The sequence below is a fragment of the Pteropus medius genome, unplaced genomic scaffold (assembly GCF_902729225.1).
Source record: "Pteropus medius unplaced genomic scaffold, Ma_sr-lr_union100, whole genome shotgun sequence".
Taxonomy (NCBI): Eukaryota; Metazoa; Chordata; class Mammalia; order Chiroptera; family Pteropodidae; genus Pteropus; species Pteropus medius.
The window spans coordinates 27,208,387-27,231,105 of NW_024354500.1; the positions used below are offsets into that span (position 1 = coordinate 27,208,387).

Below are 22,719 nucleotides of genomic sequence, written 5' to 3' on the forward strand. Positions count from 1 at the left end.
ATTTGTCTCTCTTGGGCCCATAATTCATATTGAAGTAATAAATACGCTGACTTCCAACAAAATCATGTATCCTCTGGACTTCATAGCAATTAAATTATTTAAGAGCTTTGCAGATAATTTAATATTAGATATTAAGCTATTTTTCTTATACAATGTAAGTATAAAATTTTAAATATTGAATCTTTACATAATTAGGCCTAAATATAATTATTATTTATCATATTTATAATATTTAATGTATGAATATTTAGTAAATATTTCATTGATGTTAATTATTATTTAATATTTAAATATTAAATTTCTGATAACTTGAGTTTATTTTTAGAATATAAATATTTGACTTATAAGAATTGCAAATCAGCTTCTGCATCTTTAAAATACTTCTTATCAGTCATTGTAATTGTTTTAGATAAGTGCGAATAGCTCATAAGTCATTAGGGTGTGTTTTAAACACAGTACTTAGATCAGCTTAGCTAAGCCATGCTTCACATAAGAAATACCCTCTAAATTCTCTCCAAGACTGACATCCAAGAATGGACAGCAATATTTTCTTCTCAGAGAAAAGAGCTGTTTATTAAAATGTATTTAATGTATGAACTGGAGAGCTAATTATGCATCCATTCTTAGTGGCATTTTAGATGACAGCTGTGTGGAACCAAGGAGGATAATATTAATACATTGTCATGAAATGAATGAAAGCAAAAAGAATTTTGTGCCATATTCTAGGGCATTTGAGTGCCTCACTTCAAGTCAATTGCAGAACACGAACATATTCATTTTGTGTTGAGAAGCTGAGATGATTATTATCCCAGTGTGAAAATAAGCTCTGCATTGATTAATCTGTAAAACAGCAAAGGAAAATGAAGCTAACTGACCATCATGCCAGCCATGTGATTCAAGAACAAAGACTGTCAATTTTTAAAAGTAAATAGAAATATACATTTGAGGAAATCGATTTTGTAAATAAAGCTGAGTTTTCTTAATGTAGGCAAAAATTTACTAGTCATTTTAAAACTAATATGCACGATTTATTTTTTCCTAGGTTTATAAATATCAGGGTTGTTATCTGATAAGCCACTGAGAATACCATGATTTATTCAATTTAATTTTTCATACAGATTTTTGAATTGTATTTTTAACTGAAAGACTAATGCTATTGTGCTTCTAAAGTATTTTAGAATTTAGTTGTAAAATTGATTTAAAATTTTTCTATTTCTTATCATTTCAGAGGTTACAATAAGATGAACATCTAATATAACTAATCATGATAATATATACAGTGCACCATTACTTTATTGTTTGTATTTCTAATTTTAAGTTAGCTGTATATACAGTTTCAATTTTGTTTGAATTATACACTCTTCAATTCAACAGTTTTAGGCCAAATTGAAACATGCTTTTTATTATTTTAGATCAGAGATTCTTTACCTAATTACATATTTTAGAATCACTTGGTGAGTTTTGAGAAAAAGATATCAATGTCTAGTTACCATTCCAGAACAGCTATATCATAGTATTTGAGGATGAGAACTGAGTATCAGTTTTAAAGATTGCTGGGCGGTCCTACTGCAAGCAAAGGTTGAAAATAAGTCTTAGGTAGATATGTGTGTGAGAGCATGATGAAAAGTAGCCTATGATCTTAATATGAATGGTCAAGAATATGCCAGGAATTTGCATTCTTGGAGATGACATGCAAGTTATATGCAAACCACTTTTAGAACATTAGGTATTTTGTAAGTAAACATTATGTTATAGAACCTGGCATTTCAAATTCACTCTAAAAATATATGCTTAGGTAATGGAAATAGAATTTAGTCTCTTTTTGAACTATTGTATGTTGAACAGTTAAATCTCAGACCTGACTTCGTCTAAAATTTACTCGACAGATAGGGTCTACAAAAATTTCCGTCCACATGCATAGAACAACTCTCTTGTTGACATAATAAAATGAGCCACAGGAAAGTTTTTTTAAAATTTATTTATTTAAATTAGCTTCAAGTATACAGTACATTGGTTAGACATCTATATAGTTCATAAAATGACTCCCCCGCCACCATTGCTCCCTCCCTCCCCTGGCCCTCCACATAGCCATCACATTAATGCTAACGCATTCCCTCTTCCGTGCTCCCCATCACCTTGACCAACTATCAACTAACTACTAATTTGTACTTCTTTAACCCTTCACCCTGTTCTCTCAGCCCCCCAACCTCCTCCCCTCTTTCTGTCACCAAATTGTCCACTATATTTGTGAGTCTGTTTTTGATTAGTTTGTTCTTTTTGTCCCTTAGATTCCACACATAAGTGAAATCATGTGGTATTTATCTTTATCTGACTTAGGAAGTTTTTTTTTTCTATCACTTTTCTTTTCTCCTGAGTTAATGGTGCAGTGATTTTAACTGAGGGGGAGGGGAACATTGAGCGATTTATTGTCAAAATCATAGCGTGAATGGATAATGTACAAAAAGTATATATTCAGTATGGTATAGATTTATATTTAGAATGTAGAAAAAAGAAACTGTTTTTTAAAAAAAGTACAGAATACAACATACAAAACTAGGAAAACATTTTCCCACCTACATGGAAATATACCAGCTAAGAAAATATATATCCAGGAGATATGCCGTCTTAGAAGGGCTTTACATAATTTCCAGAGTTTGGGGATATTTTTGTGTTGATCAAAAAGAGGTCACGTGTTAAAAAAAAAAGTCTAAGATACATTGTTCGATATAAATGGGCTACACTTCATTTAGCAAATATGTCATAATTTATTGAATGACTCAATAGGAACTGATATATGTGGATTGCTAGAAAATCTATGCCAGTTGAAAATGTAATTATAATTATTGATGACTTATAATCAATGTCTTTTTGTATTGAACAAATGATTTGACCATATTGGTACCTTGTCAAACTTTTAGCTCAGTTGCTAACAAGATGTACCAGGAAAACACAAACAAAATACCTAGACTACTTAGGTCAGTTCTCTGGAGCTTGGCAGTTGTGCAAAAATATCTCAGGAGAAGGCCCCTCATACTCAGGGGAGGGCAGTGGCAGGCAATAGACAGATATGCAAGGAGGCTTTTGGCATTTGTAAGTTCTGTCAGGTGTTGGCCAGTCATGGACAAAGAGCTAAGATTCGGGCTGCTGAGAAGAGTGGAGAGGTCAAGACTGGGTGAGGGAGGTGTCCAGATTTAGGCCAAATTTCATAAGTTAAGAGCGCGGTTCTGCAAAATAACTGCCCCCATTTCACAACTAATCACAAGTTCAGTAGACCCTAGGCCACCCTTACTTCTGATCAGCTGGCTACAAATCTAGGGGTTCCTATTAACCCTCAGATTTCATAATTTGCCAGAACAACTCAAAGAAGCAAGGAAAGCACTATACTTAAAATCACAGTTTCATTTTAGCAAAAGAATAGAAAGCAGAACCAGACAACAGGCAAAGTCTGGGAGGGTCCCAAATGTGAAGCTTCCAAAATCTTCAGGGCTGCATTATCCTCTGGGCACACTGATAAGTAGCGACACACAAAGTTTTGCCAACCAGGGAAACTCACTTAAACCTCCATGTTCAGAATTTTTATCGTGATTTCATTATGTAGGCATGATTGAATCACCTCAATCTCCATCCTCTTCCTCTCTCCAGGTCACATGGTCAAAGCCAAACCCTCTAATCTCTCGGTTGGTCTTTCTGGCATGACCAGCTCCCCTCCCCTATCCTGGATCATCTCTTAGAATAAACGATCAGGTGTGGTCAGAGGGATCCACCATGGAAAACAAAGACACTCTAGTTACTCTAATAAATTTCATGGTTTAGAATTTACCTTACAGTAACCAGGGACAAAGGCTAGCCAATATTTTTGTGACAGAAGTGGTGAGGGGAGAGTATCAACCTGGGAAAGCAAGCAGAGGCACTTTGAGGCAAAATCCCAGATAGTTAGAGCTGGTCAAGCAGTCAGATTGACATTTTGTTTAGTTCAAAGCCTGTTTTTTTCCGAACTCCCATCACATAGTGTTGCTCTGAGAATATACTGGGCTCATTTCTGTTCTCTATATAGATACGAGGGATTTCGAGACAGTAAGACAATCAAATAACTACAAATTCAATCTCTTCTGAAACTATGTCACCAAGCCTGCCTTCCTCACTGAATTAAAGACATTATTGAAATTCTTTGAGAAGAGAATTATAAAATATTATTTTGTATCACTAGTCTTATTCTTCCTTCTGGCATTTCTCATAAAGTCCGTATGTACATTTCAAAAAAAAAAAGTCAATGCTGAATTCTATAGGCTTTGGTTAATTTAAGGATTTTATTTGGCAATAATAAAAGTATTTTTTAAAAGTATATTTAAACTCAAGTCAGATAAGCTTCTACATTATGTCCAATTATTCACCATTTTTTTCTGAACCTTCTATTTTGAAAATACTTTCTCTAGCTGGCATCTTTATCTCCCTTTTACTTAGATGAGATCTTAACTCTCAAGTAAAAAAACAGATACATACTTACTTAAATTTTTTTAAAACCACTGACCTGTACAAAGTAAACAATTTAAAAATACCACCATCACCAAGGGAAGGGGTCTTATACTGGTCACAACATATTTGGCTTATAGTGATTCTGTTTAACATTGCAAATTATAGAAGCCTCACCTGGAAACATAAAAGCTTATAAAAATCACCCATTGCAAGCTAAACTACTTGGAATACTATTCTTGGTGCAGCCTCAAGCTTGTTGGGCATTTCTTAACCCTCTAGGACTTCACAATCAGAAATAGCAGTAATTCAAACATCCTAAGCTTAACACAGAAGATAAAATTGTGAGACCACACTATGATCTGGAAATTAGGTATATACATGAAGTAAATTGGGTGGTATTAAACATAAAGATAAAGAAAACGGAGAAAAGATAAAGAAAATGGCCCTAAGATTTCAATACTAAAACTGAAAAAAGAAACTGAAAGAGGATTTAATTCCTAGGTTAAAAAAACCCAGCCATGGCCACATTACATTGAGCTGACTTAAAGTTAATAGAGAAATATCAAGCACCAATTTACCCTTGAAAGTTTTTATACTTGTCATCATTATAGATTATTCATATATTTATCAACTGTCTTTCTGAATTTACCCATTCATATTTTCAATATGTAATATATTTTAAACATTTATATTTGCTCACGTAAAGTTCGGACTTTGGAAATAGTTGTTATTTATTTGTTTCGTGGTCCATGTGGCCAACTGGAAACATCTACTTTCAAAAGCCACTTAAGGACTTCACCTAAAAACTTCCTCAAAGACTAGAACGGATTTTGCTACTTTTGAGGAGAATTTTGATATTTAGGGCAAATTCCCCAGTAGGTAAGGGAGGCTCTTCTTCAAAAGTCACAAAAGACCCAAGCCATTCTGGTTTGTAAGATCCCTACCAGAAATCATCATCATCATTCTTAAGATGAATAAAAATAAGCGATCAAAAAAGCTAATCTATAAGTATTTACTAATGGTTAAGGAAAATGAAAAATTTTCTTAATTCATTAAGTGAAATCATTCATTTGACAAAATTTAACAGGTGTCTAAAGTTTGGGTCTTTTGCATTTGAAACTTTAAACTGGTTTGTTCTTCTAGTTAATTCCCCTAACTGCCTCTGAGTCTATTTCCTTGCAAAGATACGATGGCTTTGCTTTTGAGAAATAGATTTCAAAATCTTAACTCTACCAACACTTGTGTTTCAAGATTCAATAATTTTTTCTGCAAATGGTAACCATTTTATTTTTATTTTCCCCTCTGTAATCCTGCTTTATATGAGACTAACTCCTTTCAAATTAATACTATCTTCTTTGGAAACTGATTGGGTTTTTTTTTATAATAATTTTTTCAATTACAGTTGGCACACAATATATGTTTCAGGTGTACAACATAGTGATTAGACATTTATATGTCTTACAAAGTGATGACCTGATAAATATAGTATACATCTGATGCCATACATAGTTATTACAATATGATTCACTATATTCCTTATATGTTACACCTCCACGACTATTTTGTAACTACCAATTTGTACTTCTTAATCTCTCCCCCTTTTTTCATCCATGCACCCAGACCACCTCCTATCTGGCAACCATCAAAATGTTCTCTGTATCTATGAATTTGTTTGTTTTATTCTTTAGACTCCATATGTAAGTGAAATCACATGACATTTATCTTCCTCTGTCTAAATTACTCAACACAATACCCTCTAGGTCTATATATATTACAGATGACAAGATTTCATTTTTTTTTATGGCTGAGCAATATTCCATTGTGTATATATACAACCTCTTCTTTATTTATTCATCCATTACACCCAGGTTGTCTCTATATCTTGGCTATTGTAAATAATGCTGCAATGATATATGGATTCACATGTCCATTTGAAGTAGTGTTTCAGATTTCTTCAGATAAATACCCAAAATCGAAGGACAGATAAAGAGCTTCTCAGACAAGAAAAAGCTAAAGGAGTTCATCAACCTCAAACCAGTATTACAAGAAATGTTATAGGGACTTCTTTAAGAAGAAGAAGAAAAATCAAAAATACAAATAATAAAATGGCAATAACTACATATCTATCAATAATTATTTTTATTAAATGTATTGGGGCGACATTGGTAAATAAAACTATATAAGTTTCAAATGTACAAATCAATAATACATAATACATACTTTCAACACCCAAAGTCAAATCTTCCATTACCAAATTTTTCATCCTCTTTACAGTTATCTATCTCCCTCGTCACTTCCTTCCCTGTTCACCATTAAACTTGTCTGTTGTCAATGCGGTTTTGTTTTCTTGTTCATTTGTTGCTTTCAGTTTTTTATCCCACATATGAGTGAAATTATACGGTTCTCAAGTTTTTCTATCTGACTTATTTCACTTAGCATGATTACCTCAAGATCTATCCATGTTGTCGCAAATGGCAGTATTTCATCTTTTCTGTGGCTGAGTCATATTCCATTGTATATATGTACCACATTGTCTTTATCCAATCATCTATTGAAGGACACTTTGGTTGTCTCCATGCCTTGACTACTGAGAGTAATGCTGCAATGAACATTGGAGTACATATATCTTTACACATAAATGTTTTCAAATTTGGGGGATACTCAGAAGAGCTATTGCTGAGTCATATGGTAATTCTATTCCTAATTCTTTGAAGAACCTCTATACTATTTTCCATAGTGGCTGCACCAATTTAGAGTCCCACTAACAGTGTATGAGGACTCATTTTCTTCCAAAACCTCTCTAACACTTGTTATTATTTGTCTTATTGATAATAGCCATCCTAACAGGTGTGAGGTGTTATCTCATTGTGGTTTTGATTTACATTTCCTTAACAGCTAGTGAAGTTTAGCATTTTTATATGTTTGTTGGCCCTTTGTATGTCTTCTCGGGAGAAGTGTCTGTTCATGTCCTTTGCCCTTTTTTTTCCCATTTTATTTATTTATTTATTTACTTTTTATTTTTATTTTTTATGGTGACATTAGTTAACAAAATCCAATAAGTTTCAGCTTTAACAGTAAGGCATATATATATATGCCATATATATATATATGCCATATGGCATATATATATATATATATCGTTTTTTTTTACACTGTGTGTTTACCTCCCATAGTTAGATTTCTTTCTGTCACCACATATTTGACTCCCTTTACCCCATCTACCTCCCACCTCTGCCCATTTTTAATTGGATTGTTTATTTTATTATCATTGAGTTGTATAAGTTCTTCATATATTTTGGATATTAGCCCCTTATTGGTGGTATTGTTTGCAAATATCTTCTCCCATTCAGATGGTTGCCTCTTTGTTTTGTTGGTGGTTTCTTTTGCTGTGCAGAAGCTTTTTAGTTTGATATAGTTTTATTTATTTTTGCTTTTACTTCTCTTGCCTTTGAGTCAAATTCATAAAATACTGTCTAAGACCAAGGTCCATGAGTTAGTACCTGTGTTTTGTTTTTTTTTCCAATTTATTGTTTGAGGTCATATATTTAGATCTTTGATATATTGTGAGTTAATTTTGGTGTATGATGACAGCAGTTTAGTTTCTTTCTTCTGCCTGTGGCTTTCCAATTTTCTCAGCACCATTTATTGAAGAGGCTTTCTTTTCTCCATTGTGTTTTTGGCTACATTGTCAAAAATTATTTGCTCATATATATTTTGGTTTATCAAATTATTTTAAACGTAAATGGATTAAATGTTCCTATCATATGCTGCCTAAACAAGACTCACTTCTGATCAAAAGGCACACAGAGACTGACAGTAAAGGGATGGTGAAAGATATTCCATGAAAATGAAAACAAACAAACAAACCAAAAGCAGGGGTAGCAATACTTATACCACACAAAAACAGACTTTAAAACAAAGACAAAGAGATAAAGTAATCTCACTTCTGGGTATTTATCCAAGAAATTTTTTCAATGAATACAATGCAGCACTTGTACTTTAGGTGATCGCTAAAGTCATTAACTCCAATTGCCTAAAATGAAGTCAGGGATCAGATCAAGTTAGGCCTCATATAGAATTCCTTGCTAAGGAATGTGGATTTGATTTTGAATGTGCTACAAGGGCACTTGTACTGGCTTAATCAAGTGTACTTAGAAAAGTCTCTTTGGCTAGAAAATTGATAAGAGTAAGGAGTTGTACACACACACAGTAGGGAGTATATAAACATAGAAAGCATAAAAATAATGGAAAGATACAAAAGGAACTAGGTAGCTGAGAATTCTGGGCAAAGATGATAATGTCTTATAGTGAAATAAGGTTAACAGAGATGGAAAGAAATACATGAGTTAAATATGTATTAAAGAAAAAAAGATAGAGCTTTGTTATTGCTTAGATCCATTAGGTAAAGAAAAGAGGAGATCATGAAGATGCAAAGATTTTTTGGTGGGTAACTAGGTAGGTAGTAGGTAGTAGCATCTTTCTCTCAAATAGGAAACTTGGGAAAATTAATATGTACTAATGGAAAAAAGATGAGTTTAGTTTTGGAAAAGGTTTACTTTGAGACACCTGAGGAGAAGTCCCACAGGCAGTTGGATATGCATGACAGAAGCTCAGAATGGTTTGTGACAATTTAAATGTGTTATCAATATACAGATTAAGAGATTTGCTGAAGGAGTCTTTCAACAAGAAGAGGAAAAACCAGAATTCAAAGGCAGCCCTGACTGCAAGACTTTTGGGACTCCCATTCAAAGTGAAAGGATCTATCCGAAGGAAGCTTATGGTTCCTTTTATGGGTACAAAATGAAGATGTAAAATATTTAAATATAATTAATTTATTCAATAAATGATTACCGAGTGTCTGCCATGTGCATTTTAAGATTCTAGAGTTGAGAATAGAGTGTTTAGAAAGGCCAGCTCTTTGTTAATCTTTGAGTGGATTATCCCAAGTGTTACTTTTTTTCTAACAGAAAATGTCTAATAAAAAATTTGAAACAGCGATAGAAGTTATAAATGCTTCCCATGAGCTGACTGAATTTCCTGAGTGCATAACTAATAATGAATTGAAAGTTAACTCTTCTTGGAACATAATTCGCTATGTTTGTCTGTGAAAACAGATGCTGGTCATCTATATTTCTTCTTCAGTATTTTTCTCTTTTACCATCTGCATCTTAAAACAATAAACTCAACAATTACAAAGGGTGGTAATACAAATTGTGTGGATGAAATGGTTGAGCCATTTGGTTCCAAAATTCCATTAATGTTTTTAAATACTAAGATATGCCTTCCACCTTGGATGAATACCTGGATTTCACTTTAACAAATTCAGTTCGAGCAGCCCACATTCTTGTTAACAAAATTAAAACTATAATCTTTATTATTTAGTTAATTAATTATCGTTGGAATCATCAATTGTTATGTAATCCAAAGGGAGTAAAATAAAATTAAGCCCTATTTCTGGGAAAGAAAAGAAAAGGAAGTGGCAGTGAGGAATTTCTTTCAGATAGAAGGTATGGTGAGAGAGTAATAGATAAAAATTCTAGGTCTTCCCAACATCTAAACTTCTGAGCTATAACTTCCTCACCTTTTAAAGGAAGGCAACGTTAGCACCTCTCTTGAAGGAAAATTGTATTTGCTAATAATATACATAAAATGCCTAGCATTGTGCTTCACTCTTAGAAAGTATGATAGTAATATCTCCTTTTTAAAAATAGGATAGATATTTTTAAATTAAAAAAAGAAAATGGACATTATGATTATAGTGAATTACAATGATAAAATATCTAACATTTTTGGGGGGAATAAATAGCCATAAAACAACATGTAAGTGTATATTTGAAAGATGATTTTAAAAAGAATATTTTCTGAAAGATCACAAACTTAACTGAGATTGGCAAACTGAGTGGCTTAGAGCCAGTTCGAATTTTGTTGTAATGCTATTTTATGATTGGCAAACCGGACACTAGCCAGTAGCAATAGAGATGAATTTAGGTTTCCTACTTTAGTTGTGGGTTTTGCATATCGGTTTATAGTATACCAGAAATAAATAGCATGAGCTGTCCTTTTTTGTTGTAGTGTGTTTAAAATAAATTATTTTTGAGATTTTTTTTCAGAGCTCAGAAACATATCAACGACTAGCTATGTAGGTCTAGCAAAGTGTGGATTTAAAAGCCGTGCCCTCAGTAATCTTTCTGCTATCTTATATCCTTTCTGAAATGATCTCTAAAGTTAATTTACTCATTTACTCTGAAGGTGGCATTTTAAACCTACTTCCAGAAAGATAAACATTAAAAGTTTACTTTGCAAGCACTTAAATAATGCCGACTTTTTTTAAATTTGCACCTTACTCCTACGTTTCATTTTTTCCCCCACCAACCTCAATATTTATAGTATCTCTAGAACAATCGTAGAACAGTTTTGCAACTTTAAAAACCATCCAGATTTTTCTTTCCCCCTCTGAATGCTCCCCAAGGTACCTGGTCCTGGCAGAGAGCACCTTGAGAAATGCACACCACTTAATAGGCCCCATTCTGCTGAGAACAGAGTATTTGAGATGCAAAAGCTTTTTAAGTATAGTAACATTTAATGCACAGAGAAGAGTTACCTGGGTAATTTACACCCCTTTATCAAAGTAAAATGTTCTTCAATGATTCTTATTACCATGTAATGGAGATGCACTCTACAGCATTCTGTAAAACTTGACTCAGCTGGGTAAACAATCAGTCTGAGTCAAAGAACCAGAGGTGGAGTAATTTTTAAAAGAAATATTGATATATTTCAGATATGCACAACACTATAACCTAATTGCTAATAACGTGTTTCTGAGTAAGAATCCTTTTTTTTATTTTGCATAATTAATTTTAAAATTCATTTCGTTAGTGATATCATTTATATGTAGCTTACAAATATTTATGGTGTTCTTACTACATGCCTTCCAACTTAGAAGGTCTTTTCTCTCACAGATTTTAGAATCCGGTTTAAGAAACAAGGCCAAATGATACAAATTAATTAATACAGGAAAACCTTTAAGAAAGTGAGTCCCTTTAAGTAGGTTAAACAACATCTGCATTCTTAATTATGCTACATATTTGCTCAGAAAATGACGTCTTTGACTATAAATGCTCAAGTTCAATCCAAGTTCATTTGAATAATGGAAGTTAGTAGCTCCCCTCTCTTGGCTTTCCCCAGCACTTTCTCAAATTTCAATTATAATTGCATCATAATCTATGAAATTTCTTATTAGTTTTGTCCTTTGATCTCCTTAAGGTTTCTTAAACGATCCTCATATGCAGGGCTAAGTACAATAACTAATATATGAGAGATCTTTAGTAAAGAAAAACAAAGCAAAAAGTTTATTTAATGAATGCTTTATCTGTCCCCTTTCTTTCTTATTTTATACATATGGTGCATTAAAATCTGAGTTGGAAAGTCTGGAAGTGTTGGGAATTTGATCAAATCCCTTGAGCTCTGTTTCTCATCTCCTCATTTGTTATTTTCAGATCCACAATTCTGTAAACCATTCTAGTAATTTCAACTTGGCAGACAGTTATTTTCTACCTTCTCTAAGTAATAATTTAGTTGCTCAATTCACATGCTTAGTCTAACTAATGCTTTGCATATGACAATTATCCTGATTTTAAGAGTATCTTAATTCCTTTACCATTTTCCAGAAGGACAAAGAAAGATTATCTCTAAATTTCATTGTCTGCAATGATTTTTTTAAGTGACCTCCTAGACCACCTTATGGGAATAGAAACAATTATCCAGGGCTCCAAAATTTGCATGAAGCCCTAAAATGTTTTAAAACCACCTCAGGCTGCTGAACAGTAGAACCCCAGGAAAATATGGGGTTCTATGGCCATTCCTGGGCCAAATTCTATGGAAAACATGGGGTTCTACGGCCATTCCTGGGCCTTTATAACTTCAAATTTTAGAGAATTCTCGCCATGAAGACCTTAAAATAATTTGTCTCTTTCTATGTTTGGGGTTTTCCCATGTGCAGAGTTCCATGGTGGACACAAGTTACAATTCCTTTAGAGATTTCTAAGAATCTATACCAATACTTACGGTAAAGAAATCCAAGAGCTTCTGGTGAGCAATGCGGGGACTGGCTGACATATGAGGCTCAATGACAAAGGGAAAACATTCATTGAGTCAATGCTCTTCAGTCCTGATCAAAGACCATAATTTCACTAAAAGAAGCTGGCTTGTATTATAAACATTAATAAACATTATGATATTAGGAAAAATAGACCAAGGAAATTTGGCACAAATAGGAATAATATTTTCCTGATCTCTATTCACTGTTGTTATTGAGAATATGTAAAAAATGGACACAAGACCTGAACTTAGTGAAATAAATCCTGGATTTCCTCTGCTAATGGTAGAGTTTTAGAATTTTTTAAGATTCTTTAACATTAAAAAAAGAAAGAAAGAAAGAAAAAAGAAAGTAAAAGCAGATGGGACAAATAGAAAATACCTTACAAAAAGAAAAAGATTCCTTACCATTAGCCTTTCTGATTCTAATTATGGAAGACTAATAGTACTTCCTGTTTTAACTACCCTTTTCAAGCAGGAAAAAGCCTACTATTTATTTGCATACAAACAAAATTATAAAAGAGCACACTTTTGTGCAATGAAACATAATGTTATTACACTTTTTTGTAATGGGATTCCCCTATGATTGTTTCGCTGAATCCAATAGTGAATATTTTTGCTACTTACCTAATAAACTTTCTTGAGTAAGACGTCTGACTTCAACTCAATAAAAAATATATATAAAATTTCTAGTTAGAGTTTTTTTAAATTAATGTTGAATTTCTTCAGCTCAATTGTCACTGTTTTCAAGGTTGTCATCAGAAGCTCTTTCTGCCTCATAGTTCCTAGAGTGAATCATTCTTGCACTCTTTCATTGCATTAAACCCCTACAAGGCACTGCATTTTTTCCAGGCACTAAGGATGTAGCAGTGAACAGTGACACTTCCCATTTCAAAGTTGGCCAGCAGTTAAGAAATCTAAGATTTTAGTCCATCAATTGGCTGTCTAGAGCTTTAGATGAAGTCAGGTAAAGCCAAGTTAATGTGTTCTTATTAAACACTTATGTGTTCTGTGGCAAATCCCTGAGATTATGCCAGTTTAAAGGTTATTACAGATCTGGGGGTAGATGTGGCAGGTATTACTATCACTCTGTTCATGGTTGTTCTGCTATTTTCACAACCAACCAGGAATGTTCAGCATCTGATAAAGGATCCAGAGCCTCCATTTCCTGAGAGAACTTGAAACCTATATTATCTCGGCTCCTAAACCTTATAGACAGCAACCCAGGGATCCCTAACACTAGAACAAATTGAGCAAAAAGTGGTACATTCCCATTGTTAAAAACAATAATAAACTGGGGTGTTTTACCATTAGAGGACAAAAACCATTAACATATTCATGATTATTCATAGACAAAGTATAAAATTTATATTACATGAAGCTAAGAAGTCACTCTCAAACTTGTAAGCAAAAATTCATTTCCTTTCTAGTACATCAAAGAAAGCTTACTTAATTCCAAATGAGAACACATATACATAAAATTCTCCAAAATGTCTATGTTGAGAAATTCTGGAAGCTCAAAGGTAAATTCTTCCTTAAGAGATCATATCAGAAAGACCAACATCTACAGTCTCTCACCAAAAAGACAATAGGATCTAGAGCAGGGGTCTGTAAAAGCCCAGAGTGTAAAAATTTTAGGCTTTGCAGGCAGTATGGTTTCCATCAGTTACTCAACTCTGCCTTTGTAGAGTGAAAGCAGACATAGACAAGATTAGTAAATAAGCATGCCTGTGTTCCAGTAAAACTTTATCAAAACAGGCAGCTGGCCAAATGTGGCTCACAGGCCATAGTTAGCCAACTCCTACTCTATATTCTGAGTAAAGGTAACATTTCTCATATTTCTTTAAGTTCTCACTTCTATTTTATGTCCTATCACATAGTGAAACAAACATAAGTATTCACCTTAAATTGTGAAGGAGATACAATTTTTCATTTATCATCAGATATCATTTGTAATAAAGATGTCCTGATGAAGGATTTCCTCAGAAACCTAACGTTTACACATTTCAATGCTATTTGTTTCTACATTTATAAATTTTGATAATTTTTCTGTATTATCGATCATTATCCTTCATCTTATAGTAAGTGCAACTTATACTTCAGTTTGGGTGAATGGCTAGAGATAGTCTTAGGGGTACTTGAACTATCTGGGGGCATATATCTACATCAGTTTGCCTCAGTCTGCAGTGATTTTCCAGCTGATATTGCCATTACCACTGCCTTTTATATCTGTTATCAATATCAGTGTGTCACTTTCAAGTAATCCCTTTTCTTATGTCCATATTTCCTCCCACCATAGTCCCATGCATGAAATCTGCTCTCTATTGAACTGATTTCTAATTGAAAAATCCAGATAACCTAGTTCTGGCCTCAAATAAGTCATCATAAACCCAATATTAGTCCCCGACCCTTTGAAGGAGGGCTACATTTCTTTTCTGGGGGCATCGACTTTACATATGTTATTTTCTATAATACTCAAAAGCTTGGTTGCTTGTTCCTTGGGTTTTGGCTAGGTTCCAAAACACTGAGGTTGCTGGAAGTTTGATTAACAGGTAAATAAGGAGTTTTCCTAGTGTACTAGTGTATTTCCAAGTTGTTTATTTGAAAAAATTAATATGAGATTTTTTTTTTCTTTACTGATTTTGCTACATAAAATTTACTCTGCTTCGTATCCTGCTTATCTCTGACTTTGTTTTGCACAGTGGATATCAACACAGGGCCACATAAGAGTCATTTAGGAAAGCATCTGAAAAATACTAAACCCTAGGTCCTACCATGTAGAGTTTTCTGCTCACTTGGTTTGGGAGACAGAGAATAGGTATTAGTCGGTTTTTGTTTTGTTTTGTTTTCATTTTAAGATTCCCAGATGATTCTCAAGTTAATCAAGGCCTAAGGACCACTGGTTTTCTATATAAGTTCTTTTAGGAGTTTGTATAAAGGATACAATATGGAATGGTTTATACTAATACTCCTCTTTCTATTTTGTGGCATAGAAATTTAACACATAATAAATATGGAGTCTAACAACTCTGTCTTCTTGAATAATGCCCTGCAAGCTTAACTCCAAGTGGCTGCATTTCAAAATATATACTTTTTGGATGATCTCACCATGTAGAACATGTAATAAGGCTTGTGCTGTCAGTGTGAAATCTTTTATTTTCTTTTCTTCGTTTGACTAATGTGTCTTAAATGATCGTTTCTGATAACTGTGAAGCCATGTGAATGTTATCATCATTCTCTCGTTCACAGCACCAGAAGAATGGGCCACGACCCGCTCCAGCCTGAAGGCACCACCACCAAGGTCAGCCAGAGGGGTATACAGGGAGCACCCCTATGGTAGATATTGAAGGTCCTCCTCACCGATGACCTCACCTCAAAGACAATTCATAGCCTGTGGTCTCCACATAAACAACAACAAGACAAGTAATAGTCCTTTTTTTTTTCCTATTCTAAGGATAACTGCTCATGATTACTCCCATATATTTCTTGTATTTCCCTACTGTTGGCGTGACATTGACACTAGTATTATTTTACAAAACGGACTAAAAGAGACATTGGCAAGCATTGTCTATAAACCATTCAGAAGGATGATATTCTCTTGGTTGTTTTCATTGTTGTGTGTAACTTTTTTTTTCTTTTTCCTTTTCTTTTTCTTTTTTTTTTAAAGAAAGAGCATGAATTTGTTAACAGATTTTGAGTCTCAATCAACTAGCAAAAACTTTGTTTAGGGTTGCTAAAAGACTGTAATATGATTTTTGAACTAGCTGATAATAAAGTTGTAGATAAGATGTTTTAACCTGTCTTTTAATATCTGTTAGTTAGATGAAGATGTTCGATATTAAGTTTGTAAATTTAATTTTAAATGCTGTTTTAATGGGGTTGAAAACAAGCAGCTACTGTATGTATGTAGCTAACTGAATTTGTTCAGTGTTTTAACCTGTATTTGTTAAAAAAAAAAACAAAAACACACATAAAGTTCCATGTGTAAGCTTCTTCTAAATAGGAAACCACAATTTGTCAAATATGTTTGCCATAATTTGTCAATAAAGCTGAAAACTTTTGTAAAAACTAAATTTGGAATTACTTGTTTTCTAGCTTTAAATGCCTGCTTTATTTCTTCTTCAAGAGATGCCTAAAATGTTTTCTATTTAAAAATTACAAAAATGAACCCAAGCCTGTTTTAAGATATTTGTGTAATACTTAAAAAAATGTATTAATAACTTATGGTTGTTAAATAATTTAAAAGTTAACAAACTAAACTGTTACATGAATCATGGTTAGTAAACACTAATGTATAACATGTTAATGGAGAAAAATGGATTTAGAATAATAAATGGATTTTAAACTATCCTCTAAGCTTTATCTTGCTAAACACAAATTCTGATTGACTTGTTTGCATTAGCATGTCTCTCGTGAGAAAGAGTAATGGAGTATAAAGAGGTAAGATTACCACTTACCACTGTCTAAATGCCTAGTTCTTCAACCTTTGAGTTTCCCCGCACATTAAATATCCCATCCAACATGTAAGCATTGCGTAGATTCACTTTATTGTTTTCACTCAAAGGAGTGTGTGGACTTCATTTGCGTAGTTTATAACAATTTGTTTTGACAAACAAATCATCAGTGTCACTGGCCAGTTGTTGCTATTCAACCTCAAAAACTTTATTTGTAATTTTCAGTGCTAAATATCACCGCCCTTGAAGGCAGTTTAGAGGGCTGATATTTCTTTTGAGACTATCAGACTTGATGGCTGATGATTATTAAGGAAATATGTCGCAGGACTCAAAGGATGACTAAACGTTAAACAGGTAACACTAATAGTAACTCTGTAATTTTGCCTATGCAACAGTAATGTTAAATATTCTCAGTTATTAAGTTCCTGATAGTTAAAAAAGTAAACCTACAAAAATATAACAAATAGGTCTATAGGTTATTAAAACAACTAATTAACATTAACTAGAGGCACCAAAATTATTTTACAATATATAACCCTCAAGGTAATAAACAGAACTAAAATTAACAATAATAGTAATGCAACTCTTGCTAACATCAAACGTAAGCTAAATTTTGATGGAAAAAAGAAAGTGAAAGACTTGATGGTAGGGATGAATGCCAAAACTATTAATATTTTAAATACAGTTTTTTTGTTTATGGTGGCTTTTGTCGATGTGATTGGTTTACTTTTTTGCTGCTAACCAGCTTAGGCATATTGCTGTTCAGTTTCTGCAGCTGGAGTTGCATGCTAATAGTTTTATGAAGTGTGTGTCTGTCATCAATTAAAATTGTAAATATTTGCCTTTCACAAAATGCTATTGCGTTATATTTAATTGTTTTTTATTCTTTCTCACTGTTTCAGGTACCCGCAAGCAAAGAGCACATAATTGAATAGCAGAAGTGATGGGCTATGAAGGATAGAGGTAAGCTTATTTTTTTATTTTCTCTGAAATAGATCATCTTTACCCACATGAAGCTATGGCAGTGAACTACAACCCCGAATGCCACTTGTTGAAATACTGAAAATTCTTGTCAAGGAACTGAGTTATTATATTTTTTTTTCTTTGAAATAAAGTGATCCAACTTGGTATTTACCTAGAAAGACTTTCTGAGGTTATTTAGAAGCTTGTCAAAGGAATTGTAAATTAGTAGTTAATATTCAGCACTTTTCTTTGCTATGAACTACTATAAATTACCTCTGTTTAACTGTACAAAGAAAGAATAGTAAAACTTTTGCCCTGAAGATATAAAAGAAGGAAATCAATATTGTTCGCTGAGCTGGAGGGATGAGAAAGAAACCCCATAACCAACTCACTGCCTACCCCTTGTAAATGAGATAATAGTTAATAACATTAACATTTATTTAGTCAAATAAAATAACTAAACTCACCACTATTTTCTGCATTTATCTCACTGGATTTATCTGTAAACTTCTTGTGTCTCACCTGCCATTCTATTTGATTTGGCTAATGTTTACCGAGTATAAAGCACTATTGGAAATTGGAACTTGATATCTGTACACAAGAACTTGAAAACTTTAGCCAATAAACTTCAGACTGAAAAAATGCAAAGGCAGTTGTTATGAAATCCACAGACTGCCCTGACATTCAGAAATTGAAATGGCCTTGCCATGATATTTGAAATAGAGTAAAACCCAAGTCGTCTTCTGTCTGGTCCTCTTTTTATTACACAAATATCCAAATATCTGCAATACAGTGTTGCCTTAAACAAGTGTCATAAAAGAGAGAACCTGGAGATTCCTTATGAGTGGAGGTAGGGCAGAAACTGAGGGAATCAGGGAATGAAAGGGGTAGCCTATTCATTGATGAGGAAGGGAGCGCCACCTGGTGAAGGCAATAGGCTATACCAATTTGTGGAGTCCAAAGAGTTCAGGAAGTATTCGAGAGGAAACCAGTTCTATGGACCCTGAAGGCCAGATTCATGAAGGCACAAAGCGTACGCAAAGCCCAGAGAGGTGGGGTCCAGTCAGGTCACTGTTGTCCCTGAATACTGTGTTAAATTTTCAGATTTTTTTGGAAAAAATAAAAGAAAGCCACTGTAGTTTCGAAGTAAAGAATTAGAGCTATTCCCTGAAGGAAATTATCCCAAGTAACCAGGGAAAACCTCACATTTAGTCAGTTTTGTAATTACTAATGCTTCTTCATCTGAGATAGCTTTTCTAAAAATCAAATTGTTAAAATAACTATTTAATACTATACATGCTTCAAGTAATCAAGTCTCTTTGTTAAGCTGTAGAATCAATGATCAAGTTACAGAGACTGCAATTCTGACATTATGTTTATCAGTAACTTCCCATATCTGACTGACTCTGAAAAAATGTTAGTTTTTATAAACCAAGGGGAGAAAGAATCTCTAATCCAGATATTTTATGTATTATTCTCCCTTGATCCTTTTCAAACAATAGGCTTGATCTTATAAAGTAAGGAAAGAAAAACCAGTCACAGTTTGTTACTATTTTGATATATCGATCAATGTTTTATAATTATTTTATTGTTGCTGTTATTGTTTTATAACCTTGTGGCTCTCTCCATTCAGAGTAGATCTTTGAATTCATTAATGCGGGCAGAGCTCTCAGCAGAAATAAGAGAAGAGAACATTCTTGGCTATTGAGTTTAAAAGTAAGAATTTTTAAAGCTCAGAAACAATAATTTGTAAGAAAGGGGATTTTGAGTTTCAAAAACATGCATTTTGAGTAGGCTTTAAGTAGGAGACAAAGTTTATGTGTTAACAATAGGTTTAAAAGACTCTCATCCATAAATAGATAGATACATAAATAACCCCTTTCCATCTATCTGTCTCCATGCATCTACAAAACAAATATTGTCTAGGCTGAGAAGAAAGCTAAAGCTAAAGAGGAGGCGACAGCTAAGATAGTGTGGCCTTAAGCATGAGTTTCCGTACACTATATCAATTATCCAATAAAAGCCTGAGATAGTTTTGGAATATAAAAGGGACCTTTGTCTAAAGTGGAACCTGAGGATTCAGCATACTTCATAGTGTTCCCCACATCAGTGTTCCATGTGCAATTCTGTAGAAGAATGTTTCTATAGAATGTTTCTCTGTGCTGGCAAAAGTGAAGCGGGTGTGGCAGAGAGAGCCACATATACAGTCGCCTCTACAGGAAGGCAGGGGAGGATTCAGTAGCATCTGCATGAACTAACACTGACCAGGATACAGATGTATCAGTGGATACAACGTGGAAAAGTGACCTGGCTGAGTTTATTTTTCTCCGCCCAGCAGTTTGGGGACTTGAGATTGAAATCAAGCTGAGGTATAAAAAAATATAATTACACATACATTGCTGTTGTTTGTGACATGACTTGTCTGACTCTTAAAATAATCAAAAGTGAATATAGTAGGTTTTTCTGGCAAAAGGGAATGAGAATTACTCTGTTGGTGGCCTCTCAGCAAAAAACTTTGATAGAATGAAAACTGTTCCAAGAGTGGCCTATACTAATGAACATCTGCCCAGTCAGAGGGTGCCTTCTTCTCTTGTCAGTATCAGACTATGGTCCTGGGTCCTATGTGGATCCCTTCATGACATCATGGGTGTTCTCACCAATTCCCAAGTGCTGGTTCCCAAAGAGAGCAGAATAGGTACCCTGCCAGTTCTAGAGTCATTGCCAGTACAAACATTCTCATGTCTGACATTTGCCTTTTTCAAATCATACAAACTTGAATGACAGATTAAGCTTTTTAAATTACAGTGGGTTCCGTCTAAGTGTAGTTGAAATTATCTGTGTGCGTGCTCCATACATTCTATCAGAAAATGCTATAACTCTTGGCACACTAATGATCCTCTGACCACAAGGAACTCAGCAAAACACCAAAGGTGTTGGGCACTAAACAAAGTATATTAATAGTAATAAAACATTAATAAGTAATAAAGTCTTTTTGTCTGCTTCTTTTTGTCCAGCAAAAAGTTTTACTACATTCAACTCCGATTAAATCAGAATCAATTTGATGCCAGTTAAGAGACCAAATAGTGCTTTTAGGTCTTATTTGCAATATTTAGGTAATTATTGCTTTTAGTATATTAATGGAACTAAGGCCACTTAGCTTAGTAACAATTGAAGTATTAACAGTTTTTAAAACTATTTGGAATAGAATGACATTAAAAGTTCTCATTAATTCTTTTAATGAAAAATTATTTTAAATGTGTTATTAAACTATTACTCTTGTTCTTTTCATTCTTTACTTAAAAATAGATTGGTCCTTTGAAAACCACAAATGCCCCTTAAAAATGTAACCCTTTAATTATATAGCATTCTCTCTCTATTTCTGTCTCTTCGTTAATGTAATATAGAAGCCTGTAGGAGGTGTATGTGTGAGCGTCTGTGCATTGATGACTGTGTGTGTGTGTGTGTGTGTGTGTGTGTGTGTTAAAAGGGAATAGAGAATAGTGATCCATAATCTGAGTTGGCTGAATATCAAGTAGCAGTTTCAGTATCGAGGGGCTGCCTATTACTGAAAACTCCACCTGTTTGACACTCTCACAGGTTCCATGGGAAGGTTTAATACTTACTGCAAAAGATTATTTAATAAATGATTGAAAATATCCAATTGTATGGTAATTTACAAAATCGATGACATGATTTATATTTTGTATGAAGGCAGAGTATTGATGATGATGATGATGATGATGATGATAATAATAATAATAATAATAATAATAATAATAATAATAGTGGTGCTGTTCCTTTTCCAAGCATACTTGCCTGACAAGGTTCTAGAATTTTCATGTAAAAACTTAGACGAAACGTCTGTAATCCTTATAACAACCTTTCAAAGGAAGTACACTTAACCCCATTTTAAAGCAAAATTGAAAGAGGAAGAGGAAGGAGAAATTCAGAGGTTTAACTAATTTCACAGTTAATATACAGCCAAACCGATATTTAAAAGTTTGATAACCCACGCATTTTCCAGAATGCTATGGTGATTCTCTGCTTTCAGTGAATTTGATTGAAAAGAGAATCTAAAATCTCAAATAGCCTTATCATAATTTCTATTCTATAGCAATATGATGAATCATGACTTTAAAAATTTATGATAAAAAATTATGATAAAAAAGTTTAACTTGAAATGCATCTTTACTTTGATCTTTCCTCAAACATCATTCTTTCTGATTTTGTCATAGAAAAATATAGAAGAATTCTACGTTTGTCATAAAGCAAGACTACAGTTTTGTAGAACAAATGAATTCATTTATAATCTAAATTCTATTTTGACATTAAAAAACACATGATTAAAAAGCATGAGAGCAATTTCAGGCTTTTATTGTTTGATCTATAAATCAGAACTCTGCTTTAAAGTATGAGACTCAATTTCAAACCAGAAATATCTTCATATAAGCCATGCAGTCATGTTTTGAGAACACAAAGTGAAGGTATCACTCAATGTTAAATATTTAAAAACAAAGCATTTCCTGTTGCCAATGTATTGTGTAGCATTTGTCTGGATATCCTTATGTCCTATTAAAATATTTGAGTTAGCTGTTCTTGTTGACTGGCAGGCACCAATCTTCATACCATCATAAAGTTTAATTTTCTAGTCTCTTTACGCAGTATCTATTAATTCATACTCAAAAGATTATTTACATTGAGGGGAAAAGGTCACTCTACTTGATATGCTGTCTTA

At 33.4% G+C, this 22,719-nt stretch overlaps 1 protein-coding gene across 13 annotated transcripts in view; it reads left to right on the top strand.

Annotated features, from left to right (window-relative positions):
* KHDRBS2 (KH RNA binding domain containing, signal transduction associated 2) overlaps nucleotides 1–22,719 on the top strand; it is a 512,467-nt gene that overhangs the window by 466,955 nt on the left and 22,793 nt on the right. For 6 of the 13 annotated variants that reach the window (XR_005650707.1, XR_005650701.1, XR_005650700.1 and 3 more), the window contains 2 exons: nucleotides 15,817–15,990; nucleotides 17,924–17,984. Coding sequence is in view for 4 of the 13 variants with exons in the window: in XM_039852950.1 (XP_039708884.1) it covers nucleotides 15,817–15,914 (98 nt within the window). In the remaining 9 variants the exon portion in view is untranslated. Of the gene's footprint in view, nucleotides 1–15,816; nucleotides 16,918–17,246; nucleotides 17,376–17,923; nucleotides 17,985–19,617; nucleotides 19,701–22,719 lie in introns of those variants that run through there. The other 7 variants (XM_039852950.1, XM_039852948.1, XM_039852951.1 and 4 more) reach the window with 4 other exon arrangements.